At 37.1% G+C, this 24,812-nt stretch overlaps 2 protein-coding genes across 3 annotated transcripts; one reads left to right on the forward strand and one right to left on the reverse strand.

Annotated features, from left to right (window-relative positions):
• Positions 1 to 874: 874 nt before the first annotated feature.
• On the reverse strand, positions 875 to 10,113 carry LOC101882374 (uncharacterized). Of its 2 annotated transcripts, XM_073943147.1 has the most exons (18): positions 9,891 to 10,113; positions 8,963 to 9,356; positions 8,709 to 8,841; positions 8,516 to 8,581; positions 8,377 to 8,424; positions 7,916 to 8,299; positions 7,701 to 7,802; positions 7,391 to 7,623; positions 7,126 to 7,298; positions 6,924 to 7,017; positions 6,376 to 6,723; positions 6,156 to 6,273; positions 5,855 to 5,946; positions 5,515 to 5,632; positions 5,050 to 5,154; positions 4,397 to 4,564; positions 3,543 to 3,716; positions 875 to 3,336 (listed from the first exon to the last, which is right to left on the reverse strand). In XM_073943147.1, the coding sequence occupies exons 2-18, from the start codon at positions 9,110 to 9,112 to the stop codon at positions 3,089 to 3,091; spliced, it is 2,754 nt and encodes a 917-aa protein (XP_073799248.1). In that variant the 5' UTR covers positions 9,113 to 9,356; positions 9,891 to 10,113; the 3' UTR covers positions 875 to 3,088. The 2 variants fall into 2 exon arrangements, with proteins under 2 accessions (XP_073799248.1, XP_073799249.1); XM_073943148.1 differs by lacking the exons at positions 8,709 to 8,841; positions 8,963 to 9,356; positions 9,891 to 10,113 and having other exon boundaries at positions 7,701 to 7,798; positions 8,516 to 8,567.
• Positions 10,114 to 13,714: 3,601 nt separating this feature from the next.
• On the forward strand, positions 13,715 to 23,560 carry LOC141380961 (uncharacterized). The gene is made up of 2 exons (XM_073943150.1): positions 13,715 to 13,924; positions 17,267 to 23,560. Exon 2 carries the CDS (start codon positions 18,516 to 18,518, stop codon positions 20,799 to 20,801), a length of 2,286 nt encoding a protein of 761 aa, XP_073799251.1. The 5' UTR covers positions 13,715 to 13,924; positions 17,267 to 18,515; the 3' UTR covers positions 20,802 to 23,560.
• Positions 23,561 to 24,812: the final 1,252 nt, after the last annotated feature.

A 24,812-nucleotide genomic window follows, 5' to 3' on the forward strand; every position in this document is an offset into this window, starting at 1 on the left:
AATCTAAAACTAAACAAAGATTTAGTAATATATATTTGATAGGATTAATGACAACTATTTCATATTTTGTATCAAATTGTTTGATACATCCTTTCATACATGGATTATGGAAAACATTTAGATGGTGATATGATGGTAATTTTGAAATTGACAAAATAAAAAATAAAAATGATTTAAAATTTGATTTAACTGTCCACATATGTGAACACCATGCAACAAATAAGTAAAATGTTAATGTGGAGTTTTGGAATTTTATGAGTTTTTTTATTACATGTTATGCTGTCTATTACAGCTGAAATAATAGCAATGGTATTACAATATAATAAAAAAAAACATAATGTAGTCACAATACCAGTAACACATATCCATAAGGCACAATCATGGAAAACATTAACTGTTGGTAGCAACTTAATGATTTCATCTTTATCCTACTTCATTTGAATCATCTTAGTAATAAGCATCTGAAATGTAATGCACTCAAAAAAATTGTTACTTGTTTAAACTACTTAATTAAAATGAACTGAAACAACACAACTCTTGAGATTTCATTGGCACAACTTAATCCAGATGAATTTGTTATTAGTGATAAGCTAACTTAATTAATTTGTGCTGGGACAACATGAATTGTGTGGAACCCTGCATTTTTTTACAGTGCATGACATAGTATTGGGTAAAACTGATGTCTCTACAGCATGAAATTTATGTGTGTGTGTGTTAACAGTAAAAAAAATGGTGATATACTTATTAAATGTCTGTTTTATTACAATATAAGACAAACCATAACATATTTGGGGGAAACGGAATAGTAAAACAGGTTACTGAAATTTAACTTTCAATGAAACTGACTCAACTGTTGCATGATGGTTTTGGTTAATGCATTTTTAATCAAATCTTTAGTTTATGAAACATAAACATAATGATAATAAAACACATTTTCATGGATATGCATGGAGCATTTACATGGCTGTTGTGAACCATACAAAAAATAGACACTGTAACTATATTGCTGGCACTCTACTGAAAATGCCCTAAGGTGTTTGGAAAAAAAAAAAAAACTAATGAACCTTAAATTAAGAAACCTTAAATTTAACTGTCCACAAATGGGGATACCATGCATAAAGGATTACAATGCAATAAAATAAGTTGTATCATGGGCATTTTTCTTGTACATGGTAATGACTAGGAATACTGTCCCTCTAAATGCTAGAGGACAAACAGAGTCATCTGGAAAAGAAAAAAAACAATCCACGTTTTAAATGACTGTTTATCATATTCTGATTCTTTCTGATTCTTTTCTTAATATATAACTAACAGGACAACTGGATATACTATGATTGCAAAGTAATGTTGGATACAGTTTTCTGACATAAGGGGTATAGGCCTATATGTTTTTTTAAGTGTGCACAGTAAAATAAAATAAATCAGGCTGTCTCTCAAATATAAACCAAATCTTTGCCCAATGAGCTTATTTGGATAAAGACAACTTTAATAGAGATGACATTTATTGCGTTTAATCCGTAAACTTTTAAAACTACATTACCCATAAGCCCCTGTCCATCTAAGACAAGAAAGGGAAATCATGGCGCTAATATTTGTAGTTTTTCTAGGTGCAAAGTTAGGGTTAGAGTTAGGGTTGCGATCTCGTTAAGGTAATGATTACTCTAAACATAGAAAACGGATATGGTTGACTGAATCTAAGACTTACATGTAAGAGCAAAACAAAAAAGCACTTTATATCAGTAAGCGATTTTAATAGAGCTTAAATGATCGTCCAATAAGAGCGATTTCAGGTAGTGCTGTCCAGCCAATGACAACCCCGTTTAACTACAAGACACATTGCACTCTTGCCCATATATGGTCATCTATGACAAGAACGAGACGAATGTAGATTTCTATAAATGTAAAACAAATATTTACATTTCTTTCCATTAAATAATTTCAAGTTTAATGCTTTTCAATGATAACGGTGTTTTTATTAAAGCAACACATTTTGGCTTTCAAATATGTAGTCTTAAGTCTGAAATTAATTGCATCCTATGATTCTCTTTTATCATACCATAAATCATAGAGTGGAATTTGTATTTATTTAAAAAAAATGACCAGCTATGCCAGTCTATCTAACAGAAAGTGTGACAAGTAGTTTTTTAGTTACATTTCAAGTTCAATGTCATTAAATGTTGTTGTTGGTGTATTGAATTTTTTTTTTAAGTTAAAGGCTAATTTACATACTTTAGTAAGTCATTTACTGTATAATAATATACTGTATCTTACAACTTTATTATATCAAGGTTCTATTAAATTATAAAATATGTCAGTTAGTATTATGTGTATCACTGTTTTAAAGTGAATGGGCAGACAATGCTGGTGCTGGAATTAGATAATAACAAACTCAAACTCTCTATAGGCCTACAGGCCTTATGATGATATGTACAAGTCATCAGAGCTACTTTCGTGACTGTTTGTCAACAAACAAGAGATCCATTTATTGTGCTTACAAGAAATACCTGACAAAAGGTTGTTTATACAAGAAAATACTCCTGCAATAAATTCTGCAGATAATGTAAACTAAAACAATGAGTTATTTTTTTTTATATATATATATTTCTTGCATTTAAAAATTTACAGTACACATTGCTCACAGGAATAAAATACAAAAAAGGGTAGACATCATTTCAAATCATCCATGTGGAAAAAAGACTTACCGCTTCATTTGAATAAAAGCATGTGCTAAATAAAAATTTTTACAAAACAAATTTAAAGGCACACAAGGATTCAAAGACAAAAACAATATTTTCATATTAAAATGCCCAGACGTAGCATTTTTCCCCATGTTACCTAAAAAATGAAGGACAATTTGCAACTCATGTAATCAAACAAATAAATCATTGTAGCTTGGAAATGTGACTCATATGGATTACTCTCTAGATTACTCCTTGTACTGTTGTTTGCTCCTGATTTTCACCCTAGACTGTTTAACTATTTTTATAAATAAAGTTACATCATATCCAATCATCCATTACAGTTGGAGCAAAACTCTGGAGAAAAGCGCAGGTGTATCCTTTTTTCTCTCCTCTAAGCTTAGCTTAGCTTAGATTTCAAATGACAGTTCAGCGTTATCCACCTCCTCATCATCATTGTCTGAACTAAACTGGATATCCACCTCATCCATTTCGAGAAAATCATCATCAATAATGTTCGCAGACTCAACACAATTGTTAAGAACACTAGTGTACAGTTGTTGAACCGAGGACATGTGGGTTCTGAGGTAGCACATTCTTTTCTGAAGTACAGAGCGAAGTCCTAAAACTCCTTTTTCAGAAAGTCCAAAGTCCAGTTCTGTAACATAAAAAAGCACAATAATTACTCACTTCTTAAAAGGGTTCTACTGTAATTGTTTGCAGAAATTAAAGCAAAAGTGAACGTATTTAGAAGATGAAAGCAGTAGCTATTTATATATATAACCAGTTAGTTGAGCTTCTGTTAAAAACATGATTTTATGGTCATATTTTTGAAATATTAACAGAAAGGTATGAAAGACTTACTATTCCGTTCTTTATCAACATCGATGTTACTTGAAAGATCATTTAGAAGAGAATGGTCTCTTTTGAGGCATTTCCAGTGATTTCTGATTTCTTTCAGGACAACACACTCCTCTTCAGTAAGCCGGTTCAGCAGCATCAGTTGGTCAAATGCCTTTTTTTTGATGACAAGATTATCTGTGAACATGTTATCAAAAGCAGCAATGTCATCAATGGTGATTCCAACTTTTAAAATGTTAGTTATCTATATAAGTACACTTAGCAAGTTTTTACAAATCAGAGTTATGATGAATGTACTACACATTTCATTAATGACAACTCTCAAAAAGGGATTTTAGTATATTGATGGATGCTCAATTTTAGGGCATCACATAATTTGTTATGATATACAAGTTGCTAGCTGCAATAACTGATAAACAAAACGTATATATACACTGCGGAAAGCATATAAAACAACTTGGAACAGACAGATAGTGATTCTGACTAACCACTACATAAATTAGAGAAAAATTACAACAGCCAACAAGAATCAGAATATGTTTCAAGTTTTCAAGTCATTCATTCTGTTGTCTTTTTCCTCTTGTCTCTGTTTTTGTCATTAGTATTTATATTTAGCTCCGAGGCTCATGATTCACCTTTGGGCCAGTCTAGTCAAAAAAAATAATAGTCCCCACTGAAAAGGTACAAATAAATTAAGGCCCCATCTTACTGTCCCCATGGACAGATCAACAACTTACTATATGTATGCAATAAATGGTATATTACATTTTTGAGGAGCCCTAATACCCACTGTTAACAGATAAGTGACACATAACCACAGGCCATACATCAAAATTTAAACTGATAGCAAGACATACCACGCTCATCCAAGACCCACGGCCATGCATAGCCCTCTGATGCCAGAATTGTGTCAGCTGACTGCAATTTCTGAGGTGCTGCCCTGTTGTATTCATCAATAGCTGCAATGAATTTAGCTTTTTCCTCCCAAATCTTTCTGCGGATTTTGTGTCTTCTCTTGTTTCCATCTTAAAAATATGTAATAAATATGAAAAGACAATTTAAAACCTTTTTCCCATCAAACTTGTGCTTTCCCAATTCTTATAAAACAAATATTATAAAATAATGCAACAATGTTAAAACAAACATGCAGACAAACCTTAAACATCAAAACTTTTGTTGGATTTTTGATGATTTAGAAATAAAGGAAGAATAACTGCCATGTTCAGAATTCTCCAACATAGGCTCACTGAACATGTTCAGCCAGGTTATACAACCCTGATTACTGCCAACAGTCACCAACAGGAGTTAATCTTTGTATACTCAGCTATTAATAAAGACTACACCATCTCAGGCCTCAAAGCTGCCCACTTCTTTTTGGCCTGGACCATGGAAATTGACCATGTGTTTTAAGAAGCCAGATTTCAATACTCAGACAATCAGATCAATCAATCAGGTCAGATTAATCAGACAAAACCCAAATGTGTTTGAATAATATCTAAAGTTATATAACCTGATTGACGGTAAAGATCTTGCTTCCTCTGCCTGATGCTCACATAAAGCGACTCAATCGTCTTTTGGAGCCCCTGGTCACTGCCCATGTTCGCCTCACTTGTTGCTAAATTGTTGATAAGACATACATATGCACATCATGATTATATGAAAGGTATGGCATGTAATTGCAATAATAAACAATTTTACACATCATTACTGTCAGTTGTCTAAATTATGTCAATGAAAGGCTTAAAACTACTGCAGGGCAAAAAAATCAACCGTGATTAATTGCATCAAAAATAAGTTATGTATTTATGTATAATAAATGTGTGTGTACTGTTATGTCTTAAAATAAACACATGTATGATTTATATATATATATATATATATATATATATATATATATATATATATATATATATATATATATATATATATATATATATATATATATATATATATATGAAATACAAAATATACCTACCTGTATCAGCCCATTCCTGGATTTCTTTGCTCCAGGCTTTAAGCGTGTCATCTGTTATTGCCAATTCTGTCTTTAATGCAGTAATGTTTCTGGAAGCTTCCTGAATTTTTGCTTTTGTCTAATGAATGACAATACCATAAAGGTGCATGTATTAAAACAAAAATATAAGGGATATTTAATGAGCGTTTTAAAATAAAAGTAGAGTAGAACATTTTCATAACAAGTACACTTGAATTGAAATTCACTATGGTTTTCATGTTTTATAATGGATACCAAATTTGTTTGCAAAACAATTATTACATTTCCACCTAAGTAAGAGAGAAGTAATTTAGAAATTTACCTTTTGTAATCTTCGGGACAACAATTTTGCAAGGTTCTCAATTTTGCGTTTATTCCATGCCATGGCCTGAATAGTAATCATGTCTGTTCTAGCTATAAAAAAAAAAAAAAACATAAATCATCAAAAGCTCACATTAATGTTGCATACTAGTTTTGTAGTTGTATCACACCTTTGTGAATGATATATAATTTGTCAAAATTTGAATAAAAAAAAAAATTCATAATGAAATTCATTTTGTCAATCACTTTATCCTAAATCTGGCATTTGTGTACTTTGAATATGTTTGCAGTCATACAGTTACCTCCTTTGGTCATGTATTTACTGCATATAGCAGTTCTTGACAAGAAGCTGTTTACTTGTTCGACCTCTTCGCCCAGGGTGGTGCCTGCTCCTTCTTGGTTTCGACCACCCCATTTAATCTTGAGAGTGGAAGTGAAATATTTTACAGAATTAAACCATGTCAGACCATAGAAGCATCCAAGTCACAAACAGATACCTTCATGTTCTGGAAAATAGTTTACCTCACATTTCCAGGAGTGGGCCTTTGCATGCATCACTGACAGGAATGGCTTCATGTCCAGGAGAGGAGACAGCTCTGGACAGTCTCTAACTACTCTTTGCAGATATGGCCAGTACTTGCATATTACATCAGTGCACATGAACTGCACATTGCGTGGTGTCAGCTCCTTTTGTAGAAACATGGGATATGCAAATATTTCCCCTCTCATCATGTTCAAACTTCTTAGGAGCACACCATGCCGACAGACAGCTACCTCCATCTCCTCCTCATCCAGCTTGTTGATTTTCATTGGGACAGACTCTCGTGCTGCAGTCCATTGACTTGATCCACAAACACCTTTGCCAGATGACTTACCAAATGAGAACAAAGTAAAAGAAACATGAAGATTCAACAATGTAGTATTAAATTACATATGTGAATCTGTGTCTGTGTACAAAAATATGCTAACAGATAAACACATTTAAAAACATTTTTTTTTTTTTTTACATTTTTATTTTACTTTATTTGGCGATGAAAAATTACAATTGTTAAAGGAATAATGGAACTTACATGCTTTGTTTTATTATTAATGTAGTCCACGAACTTGGAAACATCATCATCCTCACAGACAAAGACACCCTTAAACAGGCCATGGTCTTCAGCTCTATAAAATAGATACACAACCATTTAATTAAAAGCTTTGGTATTGAATTCAATTGGTATTGAATATTTTTTAGAAATGCTTTTCACACAGATACAGAAATTCACCTACCCTCTTTTGAAGCGATACATTTTCCTGTTGCCATCTACTGACACAGCTAGCATAAATGGAGAACAGGCTGGACAGTCGAACACTTTTAGCCCACAGAGCTGATCAATTTCAAACTGACAGTATCTCCACTCAAAAAAGCTTCTTTGAAATGCATCAGCACAGATCTTTCCATCCTAAAAAACAACAAAAACCATAAACCCAATAAGAAAATATTGCACTGCCAAAATTGAGAAAGAAATTATTTTGAAAATGTTTTAATTGATACTCGGCCAAAGAACTCTGTCCGCTGTTCCAGTAAACCGGTAAAAGACTGTCTGGACATTCCAGGAGCAGTCAGCTTCATGTGATCATAAGACACAAAGACATCTATTTTGTAAATAGTTTCGCAGCTTGCTGTGGCAGGCCAGTATCCAGAGCGGACCAACAGTGGAATGTTGGTTGTTCTGCTTACGTTACATTTTAAGCATTTGAATTCTGGCAAGCTGACATTGTAACGACCTATTGAAATAAAGTATATATAATACATTTATAATAGAAATATTAAACAATTTTTTTTTTAAATCCTCTCAGCTTACCATCAATTCCTATGAGAATTGCCTTTTTACCCTCTGACACCACAATGGAATCAATTGAACAGTTGCAAATTTCTTCAGGTGTCTCAAGGGGCAAAAGGCTATCTGGAAACAAATTTCAAACCTTAATATGATTAGCATTGCTGCATCATTATTGTAACAGAAATCTATACGATAAGTTTCAAGATTATGAACAAAAAGAAAAAACATATACATGCCTTTTTCTTCAAATAGAAATTGTCCTCTGCTATCCATCTTAATCAAAGTACTTGGGGATATGGGCCTAAAGAATCCTTCCACATCAGTTTCACGGTTGTGAAGTTTTCTTTTGTGGAGCAAAATATCACACTCTGGACATAATAGCTGCTTGGGAATGCAGTCTTTACATCGTATGACAGATCGCTTCAGTAGGCAGTGCTGGCACTGCCTAATCTCGGTATATTCAGCAGATAATAAAGAATCCAGCATCTCAGGCCTTAAAGCTGCCCACTTCTTTTTAGACTGCTCAATGCGAATTGCCCATGTGTTTGAGGAAGTCGGAATTGAACACTTAATGTGATCAGTATCACCTAGCAGGTCCTCAATTTCTTGATGAAGAGTTTCTGTATTAGGAAAAAATAAATGCAATTATAGTGTTCATGGCAGTTGGTTAGACTGACCATTACAGAGAAATACTTACCAATGCTTTCCGCTGCTGCCCAAACAGTGTGAGCAGACAGTGATGGACCTTCAAATAAGAACAATGGAGCAAATGACAAAATAGTAATAATAACCATGCACGGCTAGTTACTTTGAAAATTGTTGGAGTTATTACTCACTATGATCAATGTCTCTTTGCCCAGATCCCAAAGATGAAGACATACCTGCACTATTGATCACAGTAGCTAAAAAAAAAATAGATTTATATAATTATACATTACAGAAAATGTATGATGGTGCTACACATTATAAGAAATATGTGTGTGTCCACTACAATAATACACAATAATCTAAAATTTATTATAGCCATACCATCGCAAATGTTTGCCTTGGAAGATTTCTGCCTTCTTCGTTTAGGCACAAGATGACCAAACTGATCCCTCTCCACGAATGAAACTGGTTTGGGAAGGGAGCTGCAGGCACGTTTGGTCTTCTGTGTATTTAACTAAAAAGACATATATAGGATGTTGAGCAAAAACTTTGATATCTATTAACAGCTAACAAACTAAGATTTAATGAAGCTATTAAAATAGTATAAAATAAATTGCTTGAAAAAAAAACATTACTGGTGGAAGGTTAAACGTCTGTAGAACTTGTTCAGCCTCCCTGGTAGCTGCTTCAAGTGCAGAATTTGCTGCTTTGCATTCAAGTTCCCTTGTAAGAATGGCAGCTTCCTCACATAACTGGTCAAAATCTGACTTTTGACAAGATGCCATATTGAAGAGAAAAAAAAAGTGAAAATATAAATTGTGTATGTGTGTGTGTGTGTATGTGTGTGTGTGTGTGTGTGTGTGTGAGAAAGAGAGAGAGAGAGTGTGAGAAGAAGATGAGTATGAGAGAGAGAGTGAGAGAGAGAGAGAGAAATTGAGTGAGATTTTAGCTAATGATGGCTCTTAAAAGAGCCGTTGTGTTGTATTTAATGGAGTGAAGAATAGATGAATGTGATGAGAGTGAGAGAATCTGCAAGACAAAGCAAATAACAGTACTGTAAATAACTATACATAAGCATTTCCACATGTACAAAATACTATAATAATTTGCAAATAAATACTGCAACGTTTTGAATCATATAGCAAAGTGCATTATATTTTAAAACTTGCAATACAAGACTTTGATAACGAATACTACAGCATACTGTAGTATTGACTATTGGGAAAAAAAAGTACCGTGGTATACAAGCTTTTACCACAGTAACTTTGGTGTATATAATATACCCTAGTTAAAACGTGGTAAAGTATTGAGTAATTTGTTTACATTACTGCAGCTGTTTAGTTACCATAGCAACTCAAGAATCAACAAAACCGTTCGCTAGTATTTACTATAAATTACTATAGTATTTTACGCGGGTATACGTCACAAGGTAGAAACGCACAAAAATACAGACGCACAGATGACTGATGACATCCAGCAAACAATAGCATTAATTTCTTATTGATAAATGACTGCTAATGCACTTATATAGAACATTTAGGAGCCGTGTTACAGTGTACTTACCAAGAAGTGGCATATGCAAACTGCAGTAAATATCGCGATGGTTTGCAAACGAGAAGAAAAAAACCCATGAGATGGCGCTTGATTAAATCGTACGAATTAGTACGAATTTACAGGTGATCTAAAGGCGGTGAATAAATCGTACGAATTCGTACGACCCAGCTCGTACGAATTCGTACGATTTAGCCACTTGGTTACTACGTACGAATTCGTACGATTTCGCTGTGAGATAGGGTTGGGTTACACCAACAGAAGATCCAGTGGGTGCCAGTTCCCTGGAAGTCACCTAAAATGAAGAATAAAAGTAAAAAAAATAAAATAAAAGATTCTAAACCACATAAAAGCACAGAGCAATCTGAAGATTCTGTAATTCTGCAATATCAGAATTTGATATAAAGATCATAAAAGCACACAGAAGTTCTGTCTTTTATGAATAATTTATGATGAAATAAGTAAAAACACACCTCTTCTCAAGCCACATTCACTCTTTTCAATCCGTCAAATGATTTGGGATATAAAACACTGATTTCTTAGGATTTTTTAAAAGATGTTTTAAAATATGCTTTGAAACAGGTGGGCTACAGCAACAGAGGACCCAGTGGGTGCCAGTTTACTATCACCTAAATTGGAGAATAGGAAATCGAAAAAAAGGTTGCCTTGTCCACTGAGCCTTGATTTTCTTGATTTCCAGTAACACCATAAAAGCATGAGCGATCCTGTTTTATTTCAATAATCCATGATGAAATAAATAACAACACACCTCTTCTCAACTCACACTCATACATGTCAATACGTCAAATGGTTTGGAATAGAAAACATGCTGATTTCTTAGTTTTTTTCTTTTTTCTTCCCAAAGCAAGCTTTGTTAATTACACCTGAACGCTGCTTTCTTTGTGTATAGAACAACTAGGAGACCTTGGCTAGAAATGAACTGATACATCCAGTCATAATGGTTTCCAAGCAACAGGTAAATTCACAATAGACGCAGCTGTAGTTTAAATGGTTATTCACAGTGGGAGTCACATGCAGCTCCTCTGGAAGTCAATCTACATCTGCTTTAAACGGCAACCTTGAAGCGCTACACAATGTTCACAGCACTGGATTGATGACTACTGCTTTTCATCTGAAATATAAAAGGTATATGAAAGAAAAAATCATCGCATCAAGATAATAAAGCCTCATGTTTGCTTGTGATTGTCCAAAAAGTGTTGGATTCTAAGCACAATGTAAAGTTTGATAGAATCAATGCTTTTTGCCTCCAGGTTTGTTATGAAATAAGCTACTTAAAGGCAAAGAAAGCAGTGCTAAGGCGCAACAGCATCAATAAGCCGGCTGGAGCAGTGTGACGTCCATAACCGAACAAGAGATCCATTCAAAGTTGCTCAATCCTGAGACGCATAATCAGACGGGGCATTTTTTTCAGCTGAACCTTTGCGTTAGGGTCATGAACCGCTACCTAATAAGACCATCATGATCACCGGTCATGTGATCGATGTGGGGATGTTGTTTCTTATGAAGTTGCGCAGATCTTTAATTTATAACATAGCTGAAGTCTTAATTCAGATTTGTTTTACTTCTTAATTGTCACTAACTATTTTTGAACATGACAAGTTCAACTTAAATAATCCCCATCTTCGACACTTTAGTGCATAGATTTAAGCTTGGTTTTATTTTAAAGAAGACAGATATTAGATTGTAGCTGAGGTGAATAGTAAAAAAGATAAAATAATATTAATGTGCCTTTATGTATTATAAAATAAATCATATGTATTATAGAACAATATGCAGATTTTACAAAATATGTTTCAGCCTAAAATTGACAGCAAATCAAAACTACACATCTAAACAAATTATGTTCCAAATTTGAAATTGATATCTCAAAAAATTGCTTTCAGTAACATTTTGTTTAGCTGCAGTACCAAACATCACCACCAAGCATACTGCCTTACAGGACATACATTGACCATACAAAGATGGCCCCTATGTTTTGAGGAATATTATTTTTTTCATACTTTTGACAATATTTGTAAAGTATAAAATTCTAAAGTAGTATGGGCGGTTTGGAGTATTTGATTCAAGTTTAGCAACCCATTCTAAAAATGTACCGCTATATACATTAATAGAGAGCTGTCACGATTAACAGCGATCTAAATCACCATAGATCGCTGGAAAACACTCGCAATCGCCAACGAAACACAAATCTGCCATTTCATTGTTAGTGTTTTCCAGAGATCTATGGTGTTAAGATCACTGGTGGTCATGGCAAGTGCGCCAAATACGTCCCAGGAGCTACGTTTTTGCAGTCTTTGTTTTTACGAAATTTTTTGAGATCTCAAATTTCTCTCGCAAGTGCCATTCACACCTGCATAAATCCACCAGAGGCCACATTCGACTGACTGACTGACAGATTGATCCACCCTCCTCCTTCCCTAAATCCAACCAACAGTGTTTTCAAAAGCACTGATTGACCCCCTCACTCACTTCCCTAAACCCAATTGACAGTTTTAAATAAAGAATGAAGAAAAAGACAAGCCCTCGCCCAATTTTTACCATGTTTTTGGATTTTACCACATTCTCACCGTATTATTTACTTGCTTATTTTACTTTTTGGCTTCTGTTTTTGTCTTACCCGTCTTCTAATATTGTTCTTCGCTGGATTTGGACTTCGTTGTTGTGGTCAACTCCTCTCTGCGTTTCAAGTTCGCTGACGTACACGCCCAGCTACTGAACAAATTGTCTATTTGGGAATTTAGCCTCTAAGCACATGTGATACACCATTGTGTATCCAAAGTAGTAATTTGTGTTTTGTCATTAATGTATCTATTTATTTATGTATATACTGTAAAAGCCATTTATTATCACTACTAATGACTGGGTTTGAAACAAAATAATATCAACAGTTGAGAAAGCATGCACTGTGGGTTACAATGGCGATACTTGTTGTGTTTACTTCAGATGCTACTAAGCTGCGCCTGAGGAAAGACACTGAAGTTTTCTTGTGATTTTGTTTCTCCTGATAATTCAGGTATGTTTCATAAAAAAGTCAATATGTTTATTATAATTCATGTAAAACATGTGAGTACACAAGTGAATAGCTTATTTACAGTTGTTAATTGAGAGGAGTGATTCAGATGAAAGTACCAGTAAAATGATATTATATGAATTATAACTGACTCCCTAGTAAATGATATGTATTTTATTCAGTATGTGATAATTGAACAGAAAGTGACTTATTATTTGTTTATAGTGTTTGTTTATTTGTTAATGTATAAAGTTTATGAGAATAGATAGTAACATTAGTAATTGGTGTCAAGTGTAACTGTTACAATTTTAATGATACAAATAACAGACGCATGATTGTTCAGTGAGTTTAGTAGTCTTATGGTAAATGGTTATATACAGAGGTATTTACAAAGAAAGAAAAATGAAATAGATGATTGACAAAGGATTTAAAGTGTAATCTGTGTGCTACTGATAAATGTACAGAAAGTATCATATTTATGTGTTAATGAGAGTACAGTGTATAAGTATTTGAAGACTTCATTGTTGTAAAAAAAGAAAACAAAACTGTATGTGTAGCGCTGCCACATAATTGAGTTATGCTTTCTGTTATGTTCATTAAATGTGTGAATAGGCCTGGCAGTACAGCATACTCACAGTTCTTATAGTTCCGAATATACAAATGAGTAATGGACTTTTATTTTAGATTCTTTATTTTGAAGGGATGAGGTGAGGTGAATGTGTCGGTGTTCTATTTCCTGTTTTGTTGCTCTTTTTCTATATATACACATTTACATAACATACACACCACAAACTACATCACAGTAGGTGGCGATATGCACCTTTAAAGTTGGTTCGCAACTCGCCATAAAACCAAGAAGAAGACTACACACCGCAAGGGGGAGATAGAGGGCACCTTGACATTACTCACGGTGTCATTTGAAGAAGTCAGAGGAGCACATGGAGACAGAGGCTGTTTCTCAATTCCAAGAACGCAGAGAACGGACTTGCGTTCTTGTGGAGACCGGTCTTGCCAGGTGTCCTTGGAAGAACGAACTCAGCAGACCGCGAGGGCAGAGAGCGCGTCCTTTGAGAATTGAGATGCTGCGTTCTTCCTGATGGTCACGTTACCTTCACGTGTTTTAAATGGTAAATTATTTAAACATTACAGCACTCATACAACGATTTATTGTTTTTCCCCTTTTTAAAATATATACTTTGCATAAAAACATTAAAAATCGATGTTGCACAATATGAATAAAAATGATTTTAATACAAATTTCAGCAAACAAACACCCTTAATGTGTTTATTCCTTTATTAAGATGTTCATGTTAATGTTTACTTTCACCGTTTCATTTAGGGAAACTCCTGAGGTAAATAAGTTAAATCTCTGAACTTTAATAATAAATCTAAATAAAATGTAGCGTTTTCCACCTCCAGTCGCAATGACTCCTGGGACTTCCAGAGCGAGTTCGGTGCTCAAGTCTGCATCGGTGCGTCCTCGATGTCAAGATCACATCCGGGAAGTTTCACGCGTCCTCCATACTTGTGGTCTTGAGTATTGGAACTGAACTTGGGCAGCTGATGATGACGTTGCACGAGAACACGAGGACGCAAAACCGCTGAAGAACGCATATTGAGAAACAGCCAGAGTTTGCCAATTCTACCTTTTTTCTTGTTTTGTGTGCGATGGACAATAGTTTGTGTGGATTTTTTGCCCTTTTTGGACTTGTTAGTCTTGCAGGACCAAAGTAAAGACTATCCTAGAAGGACATTTGCAACTTCAGATGGTACCAATTATCTGGACTCAAAATTTTCTGGTGAGAGCAATCCATTTTTCACATACTCTCATCCACGGACTTTGCACATATAAATACATACATATATACACACCCACACACACATCATTTTTGTATTATGTTATTGTATAAATGTTTTTTTTTTTTTTATTGTTAGGACTTGTTCAGAGACATTTGTGATTCTAATACAAAGTATTGCTCAATCCATGATAAAATTAGCTAGAGAATTGAACCATTTCTTTTTTTTTTCCTTGTGTATCCCGTTGATTTAAAGACGAGTGTTACATAGTGGTGGCCAGTACAGGGAAATTCTATATTTAGTCCTAATTCTTTGTTTCATTTATTATCATGGATACTGCAAATACAACTGTGGATGAAGTTGAAATTACAGAACCACAAATTAACCATGTAATACACACTGTTGATTCAAGTGAAGGAAATGAAACTGATTATACAGGTGAACAATTTACAACTAGACGTAATCCAACTGAACAATTAACATCAATGCTTAGTTCATTGTATATATCGGATCATGATCAAACTGCTGATGTTGTTTCTGATGAAGTGGGTAATCAAGGAATTAATGAAGTCTTTCAGTTAAAGGAGGATTTATTGGCCCTTTCTGATAAAGTTCAAAATATGGAACATGACTTTAACCAAGCTTTTGAGAGTACAGTGAATCGTGAAACAAACTTTAGACAAGCATTAGATGATCGTTTGAACAGTATGCAAGAAAACTTTGAGGATTCATTTAAGAAATTAGAAAAAGCTGTCATTGATTGTTTTCTAAGGAGAGATGAAAAATGGGAAAGTAAAATTAAACAAATTTACTCCACTAGCACCCCTTTTCCTTCTAGAAAGCAAACTAGACAGACAAATGTTACCCATTCGGATTTTTTTTCTGCTGCACAGTCACCTATAACCCAACCATCTTAATGCTACTTACCATGTTTCTGTTTCCCTAGTTCCTCAGGTCACCAGACACAATCTGACGCTAACGTTTTACCTGGTTCATCCTCCTTTTTCGCTCGACCTCCGGTATGTCTGGAATTCCCCTCTTTTGGTGAAACCTGTGAAACCTGTGAGACAGCTGATGTATTCAACTTCATAGAGAAATGTGAAGACTATCTAGAGGTGAGACCATTGTCCAATCTAGAGCTATTGGGTACACATAGCACTGTCCTGCAAGGTCAAGCTTTAAGTTGGTGGAAGGCTGAAAAGGAAAAGTTGAAAGACTGGAAATCCTTTAAAAGAGCATTAATGGATGCATTCCTACCAGCTGACTATATGTCTGAAGTAGAAGAAAAACTTAGAAATATGGTACAGCAGCCCAATCAACGGCTTAGGGATTTTTGCATACAATTATCGTGCTTTATGCCTGAAATGGAAAACAGATGCTTCAGAAGAAGAGCTGGTGAATAGGATTCTGAATAACATCAACCCCAGAGTTGAAGGATGCTTGAGGGGGACAGTTAATACTGTTAGTCAACTGGTGAAAGTGGGAGCTCTGGTGGAAAAGGACTGCATGGGTACAAAGGAGTACTAGAAGAAAACGGAAAGTAGTAATGAAAGAAACAAGACCAAGAAATCATCTGAAGCTGGTTCACGTAAACATCTGGCTGGTGTGACTTTAACCCAACATCATCCAACATCCTTCTTGTTGGGAGTAACCATCAAAGTGAATGGACGGGAGATAACAGCCGTCCTGGACACAGGTAGTACATTTACCTAAATTCAAGAGAGTGTGTGGAAGAGACTAAGATGTAAAAGAGTTGAAGCATCAAAGACTCTTATCTTCTCAGAAATTCATCATGGCTGATGGAACCATACACCATTCTAGGGATTATCAGTTAATGAGTGTTGAGTGGCATGGAGGAAAGTACGAGATTGGAGCCTTCATTATGAAAGTTTCTCATTTGGCTTTTCCTGTTATCATTGGACTTGACTTTCCGAAGCTCGCCAGAGTGGTGGTGGATTTAGAACAAGGGAGATATGGTATAAGAAGAGGAAAAGACTTTGAGTACTTCCCCTTCATGTCTGTTTTAACCCCCTGTTCCCAGGAAATGCCTGTAAGTCCATCCTGCTCAGTGAGACATGCTGCACTCCACCTGTACTGTGCAGTTCCACCTGACTATGAACCAAAAGTGGCTTATCCATCTGACACACCAAACATCTGTTTTCCAGAAGAAGTAAGAGACTTGTTTACTTCATGGCCAATTACCACTTTAGAAAAACTTGGGCATACATCGATTTATCAACACAAAATCACCCTCACAGACCACACTCCAGTAACATCAAGAGCTTATAGAGTGTCTCCATTGTAGCGCTGCTACATAATTGAGTTATGCTTTCTGTTATATGGTGAATGTGTCGGTGTTCTATTTCCTGTTCTGTTGCTCTTTTTCTATATATACACATTTACATAACATACACACCACAAGGGGGAGATAGAGGGCACCTGGACATTTCTCACGGTGTCATCTGAAGAAGTCAGAGGAGTACATGGAGTAAGAGGCTGTTTCTCAATTCCAAGAACGCAGAGATAGGACTTGCGTTCTTGTGGAGACCGGTCTTGCCAGGTGTCCTCGGAAGAACGAACTCAGGAGACCGCGAGGGCAGAGAACGCGTCCTTTGAGAAATGGGATGTTGCGTTCTTCCTGATGGTCACATGAACTTCACGCGTTTTAAATAGTAAATTATTTAAACCTTACAGCATTCATACAACGATTTATTGTTTCCCCCCTGTTCAAAATATATACTTTGCATAAAAACATTATAAATATATCATGCACATTATAAATAAAACAGATTTTAATACGAATTTTAGCAAACAAACACCCTTAATGTGTTTATTCCTTTATTAAGATATCCATGTCAATGTTTACTTTCACCGTTTCATTTAGGGAAACTCCTTAGGTAAATAAGTGATATCTCTGAACTTTAATAATAAATCAAAATAAAATGCTGCGCTTCCAACCTCCAGTCGCAATGACTTCTGGGACTTCCAGAGCGAGTTCGCTGCTCAAGTCTGCATCAGTGCGTCCTCGATATCAAGAACACATCCGGGAAGTTTCACGCATCCGTACTTGCGGTCTTGAGTATTGGAACTGAACTTAGGCAGCTGATGATGACGTTGCACGAGAACACGAGGACGCAAGACCGCTGAAGAACACATATTGAGAAACAGCCAGAGTTTGCCAATTCTACCTTTTTTCTTGTTTTGTGTGCGAAGGACAATCGTTTGTGTGGATTTTTTGCCCTTTTTGGACTTGTTAGTCTTGCAGGACCAAAGTAAAGACTATCCTAAAAGGACATTTGCAACTTCAGATGGTACCAATTATCTGGACTCAAACTTTTCTGGTGAGAAAAATCCATTTTGCACATACTCTCATCCACAGACTTTGGACTTTGCACATATAAATACATACATATATACACACCCACATCATTTTTGTATTATGTTATTGTATAAATGTTGTTTGTGTTTTTGTTTCATTGTTAGGACTTGTTCAGAGACATTTGTGATTCTAATACATAAAGTATCGCTCAATCCATGATAAAATTTGAATACAGATGCTAGAGAATAGAACCATATCTTTTATTTTTTCTTGTGCATCCCGTTGATTTAAAGACGAGTGTTACAATGTTTGATAAGATGAAACATGATTTGTGAGGATATGCTTGCTATACAATGACTGTTAATAAACAGGTGCTACTAAGCTGCGCCTGAGGAAAGACACTGAAGTTTTCTTTTGATTTTGTTTCTCCTGATAATTCAGGCACTTTAATCTGCTTACGAGTTCCACGGCCGGGACCCGTAACAGATTCATGGAGATACCCCAAAGAATGTTTAGCAAAACAATTTTCCGTTCTGCTCAAACTTCCCCCGAGCTCCTGGTGAACACCAAGAAACTCGATGTGGCTTTGTGCACTACAACTGCTAGACGCTTCCTCGCTCGATTGGATGACGATGACCTCCTTTCTGTGCAGCGCATCCTTCAACATCACTCTAAGGATGATCTCCGGAAAGCCTGCTTGGAGGGCACACTGTGGCCCTTCATCTTACAGGATGTCCTGACCAAACATAAGGAGAAGTGTCCATGGAAACATGACAACACTCCGTGCGTGATGTGTCTCATACAAGAGAATCTGGGGTATCAACACAGTCATCTCTTGTCCGGTACGTTGCTTATCCATCGTGAAGCGGATGAAGCTTCCTTCTCGAGATGGATCCACGAGACCTGCACAAGTACGATTCTCTTCCGCAATCTAGTATATCTTAAGGCTAAGTTCGGAGTGTTTGTGGAGCTCTCCGGGGCACTGCAGCCTCGATTGCGCTCAAAACAGTTCAGAAATAATCCAACTCAGCTAAAAGAGGCTACCACATGGAGTCTTCCGGCTATTGAGCTAACAGCATGTTGGAATAAAGAGGTTGTATGCTTCACTTACCAGCAGGCCCTATGGATCCTGCCAATAGCATACATACTGTTGATTCATAACAAGATTTGTGACCTTCTCTCAAGTCTGCTGCTCATTACGGCTTCCAGTGGTGTATGCTATGAATCAGACGCTTATGACCTCTCAACAGAATTCTTGCGTGCTATTTCACATCTGGCAGCAACTCATGCAGACTATTTTGGGATTGCTCGAACACTTGAGGGGTTGTTGGTAGCTGAGACGCTTGCGATGGAGGAGAAGTGGCAAAATACCACGCTCCGGAACAGTATATCAGCTGAGCTTGAGGCATCAGGCTATTATTACTACGGAGGGAGCATCGAATCTGTCCTGGAAGCAGCTAGCACGCCACTCCGCAACAAGCTCGCTGGTCTAATCAAGATTCCAGGACACTCGTTAATTGACATTGAGGCCACTGCTGCAAAAGCACGAGAACGAGCCACAGTCTCCACGGAAGTGAACTATTACGCAATACAGATGACACGTAATCTGTCCCTGGAGCAACTGATCAAGAATCATATCATTAAGCACGGGAAATGGCCTCCAGTAACGTTTGAAGAAGGTGCACCTCGGATACTCACAGAGGCACATCGTCTGGGGTGGGATCCCAAAGCACCTACGTTGGCACGGAAGTTCGGAGCGGTGTCAAGTGATATGTATGTATACGTGACTTTGGAGAAAATACTAGAGATGGATTACTTGTCTCATTATACCCAATACTTGAAGGACAAGACTCTTTCTGTCATGCGCAATTCCACCATCGCATATTACATCGAGAATGAGGCCAGAACTCTCGACTGGAACGAGACCCGCTTGCTGTTAGTGCACCTCCTTCACAGTGAGGAGGAACTAAATATCCGCGGATATCTACAACAGTATCAACACTGCTCGGATGAGATGGAAGATGTGCTAAACTACTTAGCAGTGAAGCTGGTGCCCAAGGAGAAAGAGCTGAAAGTCAAGGGTCGGCCATTTGGGTGCAAGACCTACCAGGACCGTTATAGAGGATGTGTGCAGGAAGAGAATGTCAAGCATTTGCTTGACCAGTACTACGAGGACCAAGCGATGACTCTTGACAATCTATCACTTGTCAAACGTTTGTACTCATTCTGGCATTTGACATCACTCTACAAAGATTGGAAAGTATTATGCATCAATTTTGATGTCTCCGGGTGGTGCGGAAACTTTCGACACGAGACGGTTGAGCCACTGTGTTCTGACATCCTAGATACTGCATATGGAGTCAAGAACTTCTTCAGGAAGACTCAATTGGCCTATGAGCAGGGCTTCTTCTATCTACCTTATAGCCAAGGAACATACCACTGGGAGGGGCAACAGGGTGGCATTGAGGGCCTAAATCAGTATACCTGGATGCTGACCTACATCCCGCAAATGAGGTATGCACTTCGAGAGTTCAGACTTCACTACTTCGTTATGGCTTACGGGGGCGATTATAAAGCCTCACTTCTAATCCCACCTAACCAACAGGACATCGACATGGCAGACTTTCGCCGACGTGTGGTCAGCACAGTGGCACATGCAGCCAAGACTCAGTTTGGCCAGAATATGAAGACTTTAGATAGTTACGGCTCAGAAGCTTACATTAGCTTCTGCAAGAATGCTTCTGTATGTGGCATAGAGATGCATCAGGGCGTTTGAAAAATCCAGAAATGCTATGGTGCCACCAACGCATTCCTGCCCACTTTGGATGACTACATTTCATCAGCCTTTAGCAATGCACACTCTGCTGCAAAAACCATGCCCTGTACTTATCCGGCCTACGTAGTTGCCCTCTTCTGGGGGTATCTTCTCCTCATTGCACATCAGGAATGGGATGATGAAACTGACGATGAGTTGCATTGTGCTATCCTGGCCCCAACATGCGTTGGTGAGCTGCCAATCTTGTTCTTGGCTAACTTCCACACACGGGCAGAAAATGACCACTTGCCGATGTTTCTAGACTTAGTACAACACATTATGAAGCTGAAGCGGGAACTCGGGATTAAGCTGACTCGGTCACGGTCTTTCTCGATAGCTGATGACAGCTTTGAGATGCTGCTGCGAGACCTGTACAGTCTACCTATATGTAAGCCACCATTACCGAGCGGCTTGCTACGTAGAGAGGTCATGCCTGCACTGAAACCAGTGGTCAGGAATGCCGAGATCTGTGCTCTTTTGGATGCAGCGGAAGACGACTGGACTGACAGAGTGGTGAGATGCCTGGCTACTGCAGATCAATATCATGCCAGGATCTTCAGCTCCATCTTTGCCTGTTACGGGTCCCGGCCGCGGAACTCGTAGGCAGATTAAAGTGCCTCAATTATCAGGAGAAACAAAATCACAAGAAAACTGCAGTGTCTTTCCTCAGGCACAGCTTAGTAGCATCTGATTATTAACAGTCATAGTATAGCAAGCATATCCTCACAAATCATGTTTCATTTTATCAAACATACAGTTTTGTTGTCTTTTTTTACAACAATGAAGTATTCAAATACTTATACACTCTGTACTCTCATTAACACATAAATATGATACTTTCTGTATATTTATCAGTAGCACACAGATTACACTTTAAATCCTTTGTCAATCATCTATTTAATTTTTCTTTCTTTGTAAATACCTCTGTATATAACCATTTACCATAAGACTACTAAACTCACTGAACAATCATGCGTCTGTTATTTGTATAATTTAAATTGTAACAGTTACACTTGACACCAATTACCAATGTTACTCTCTACTCTCATAAACTTTATACATTAACAAATATAAAACCAATATAAACAAATAATAAGTCACTTTCTGTTCAATTATCACATACTGAATAAAATACATATCATTTACTAGGGAGTCAGTTATAATTCATATAATATCATTTTACTGGTACTTTCATCTGAATCACTCCTCTCAATTAACAACTATAAATAAGCTATTCACTTGTGTACTCACATGTTTTACATGAATTATAATAAACATATTGACTTTTTTATGATACATACCTGAATTATCAGGAGAAACAAAAATCACAAGAAATCTTCAGTGTCTTTCCTCAGGCGCAGCTTAGTAGCATCTGAAGTAAACACAACAAGTATCGCCATGGTAACCCACAGTGCATGCTTTCTCAACTGTTGATGTTATTTTTTTTCAAACCCAGTCATTAGTAGTGATAATAAATGGCTTTTACAGTATATACATAAATAAATAGATACCCCTGCAGAAAAATCCAGCTTAAACCAGCTTAGGCTAGTTGGCTGGTTTTAGCTGGTCAACCAGGCTGGTTTAGAGGGGTTTTGGCCATTTCCAGGCTGGTTTCCAGCCATTTCCAGCCTGGTCTTAGCTGGTCAGGCTGGAAAATGACCAGCTAAATCCAGCTAAAACCAGCTTGACCAGCCTGGTTTAAGCTGGACATAGCTGGTTTTGGCTGGGCTCCCAGTCTGGCTAGGCTGGTCAAGCTGGTTTTAGCTGGTCATCTCACAGCCTGACTAGCCTAGAAATGGCTGGAAACCAGCCTGGAAATGGCCAAAACCCCTCTAAAACCAGCCTGGCTGACCAGCTAAAACCAGCCAACCAGCCTAGGCTGGTTTAGGCTGTTTTTTTCAGTAGGGACATTAATGACAAAATCCAAATTACTACTGTGGATACACAATGGTGTATCACACACTCCCCAACAAAGAAAAGATGGCTCCTGCCAGAATAATCTCTCATCATAACAACTTTTATCCTTAATTTTTTAGTACCCTATTATCATAGGAGCTACCCAAAATGGAAATGTGACTTGTGCCGTAAGAAAGGAATATGCTGTACTAATTCAAGGTGTAAGGTAAGGTGTAGTTTGGTAGGATGGTAACCCCCAATGTGGTGTCTGATATATCTCATAAGTCTCTAAAGTGTTTACTGTTGGGTATGACTGAATTTCTGGCTGACCTAGCATTTCATAAGTTAGTCTAGATGTGGGTCTTCTGTCACGTGTGGATCTTCGAACTTGGCTAGTTTGGTCAGTTTCCTCTGAACTCAAGGTAGGTATTTTAAGAGCCTCTTGCTTAGGTGTATCACCTTTGTATATCTGACTACATTCTTCAACTTGTTCCTCTTTTTATTCAGATTGTCCTGTAAATGTCTCTGTCAATGTCATTTGTCTTTCACAGGTAAGCTCATTCTCATTAGGAAGATTACAGGTAAGCCTCTCATTTTCTATAGGTTGTTCTTCTCGAATCTCTGTCCGTTTTCTTAATCTTTCTTTTTCAGGTTGTTCACAAGATTGTTGTCGCAAAAGATGACAGATAGGTTTCTTGTTCTTTATAGGTTGTGTTCTCCGATGTCTTTTTCTTTCTCTTTCAGGTTGTCGTTGTGGAGGATCACAGGTAGGTTCATCAGCTGGTTGGTTAATGATGACTCTTTGGTTGTTCTCTTGTGTTTGTCGTGCCCTCAACCAATAATAGTTCTCATCATCCTGATTCTCATCACTATCAGTATCAAAAGGGTGATCTTGTCTCATCATTTTGTTTTGTTTGATTTCTTTTGGTTCTCTGTTTAGATGCTTCCTCTGGAATTTCTACTGGTAGGTCATTAACTTGATGAAGCAGATTCCTGTGCAAAACTCTTGATTTTGAGCTGTCTATCTCTGCAACCACTCGGTAAACTGGTCCATTATTTTTTTTGCTCTTTGACAACGTATACAGTTTGCTCCCAATATGATCTCAATTTTCCTGGTCCACCTCTCTCAATTAGGTTTCTTACGAGTACTCTGTCACCAGGCTGTTGGATAACTCCTCTGGACTTTTTATCATATCATAAGTACAATTTTCCTCTCGCACTTGAGTTCTTACTGTTCTCTAAAGCGATTCTGTAAGCTTCTGTCATTCGTTTTGCCCACTGTTTAGCATATCCTCTTGGATCATCATTTTTCTCTTCGTTAGTCACTTTGAACACAAGATCAATGGGTAGCCGTGGGTGTCGTCCATAGAGTAAGTAAAACGGTGAGTATCGTGTTGCTTCATGTCGTGTGCAATTGTACGCATGCACAATCTGTGGTAAATGTTCCTTCCATTTTTCCTTTTCCTTCTCTGCCAGTGTTCTCATCATCTGGAGTAGTGTTCTGTTAAACCTCTCAGCAGAATTGCCCTGAGGGTGATATGGAGAAGTTCTTGAATGGCTCATTCCTGACAGTTATCGCAAGGTTTTGAAGAGGTCATTTTCAAATTGTCTACCCTGATCGTGATGTAGTTTAGTTGGAAATCCAAACCGGGGAATGAAGTCGTTGAAAATTCTTTCTGCTGCTGTTCTTCCAGACTTATTTTTAGTTGCATATGCCGGAGCAAATCTTGTGAAATGATCCACCAGGACTAGTATATATTCATAACCCCCTCTGCTACGTTCCAAATGGAGATAGTCTATTGATATTAATTCAAATGGGGAGATAGTACTTATACTACCCATTGGAGCTCTCTCGGGTATAGCTGGCCTTTTCTGTTTGATGCAAGGACACTTTCGTGTAACATATATCTCGATGTTTTTTTTCATGAATGGCCAAAAGAATTGGTCTCTTGCTAGGTTTACGACTCTCTCTACCCTCACGTGACCCATGTCATTATGTAAGTGCTGGAATACTAACTGCTCGTATTGAGCTGGCAGAACAAATTGATGTCGTTTCTCAGTTCTCCTGTACAATAA

Source organism: Danio rerio, chromosome 25, assembly GCF_049306965.1.
Source record: "Danio rerio strain Tuebingen ecotype United States chromosome 25, GRCz12tu, whole genome shotgun sequence".
Taxonomy (NCBI): domain Eukaryota; kingdom Metazoa; phylum Chordata; class Actinopteri; order Cypriniformes; family Danionidae; genus Danio; species Danio rerio.

Excerpts from the sequence above, each read along its gene's own strand:
- LOC101882374 (XM_073943147.1), bottom strand. The coding sequence starts at position 9,112 with ATGGCATCTTGTCAAAAGTCAGATTTTGACCAGTTATGTGAGGAAGCT. Across the intron at positions 8,842-8,962 it reads AGACGTTTAACCTTCCACCA|TTAAATACACAGAAGACCAA; the intron begins GTAATGTTTTTT and ends ATGTCTTTTTAG. Across the intron at positions 5,947-6,155 it reads TAAATACATGACCAAAGGAG|CTAGAACAGACATGATTACT; the intron begins GTAACTGTATGA and ends TTTTTTTTATAG.
- LOC141380961 (XM_073943150.1), top strand. The coding sequence starts at position 18,516 with ATGGAGATACCCCAAAGAATGTTTAGCAAAACAATTTTCCGTTCTGCT.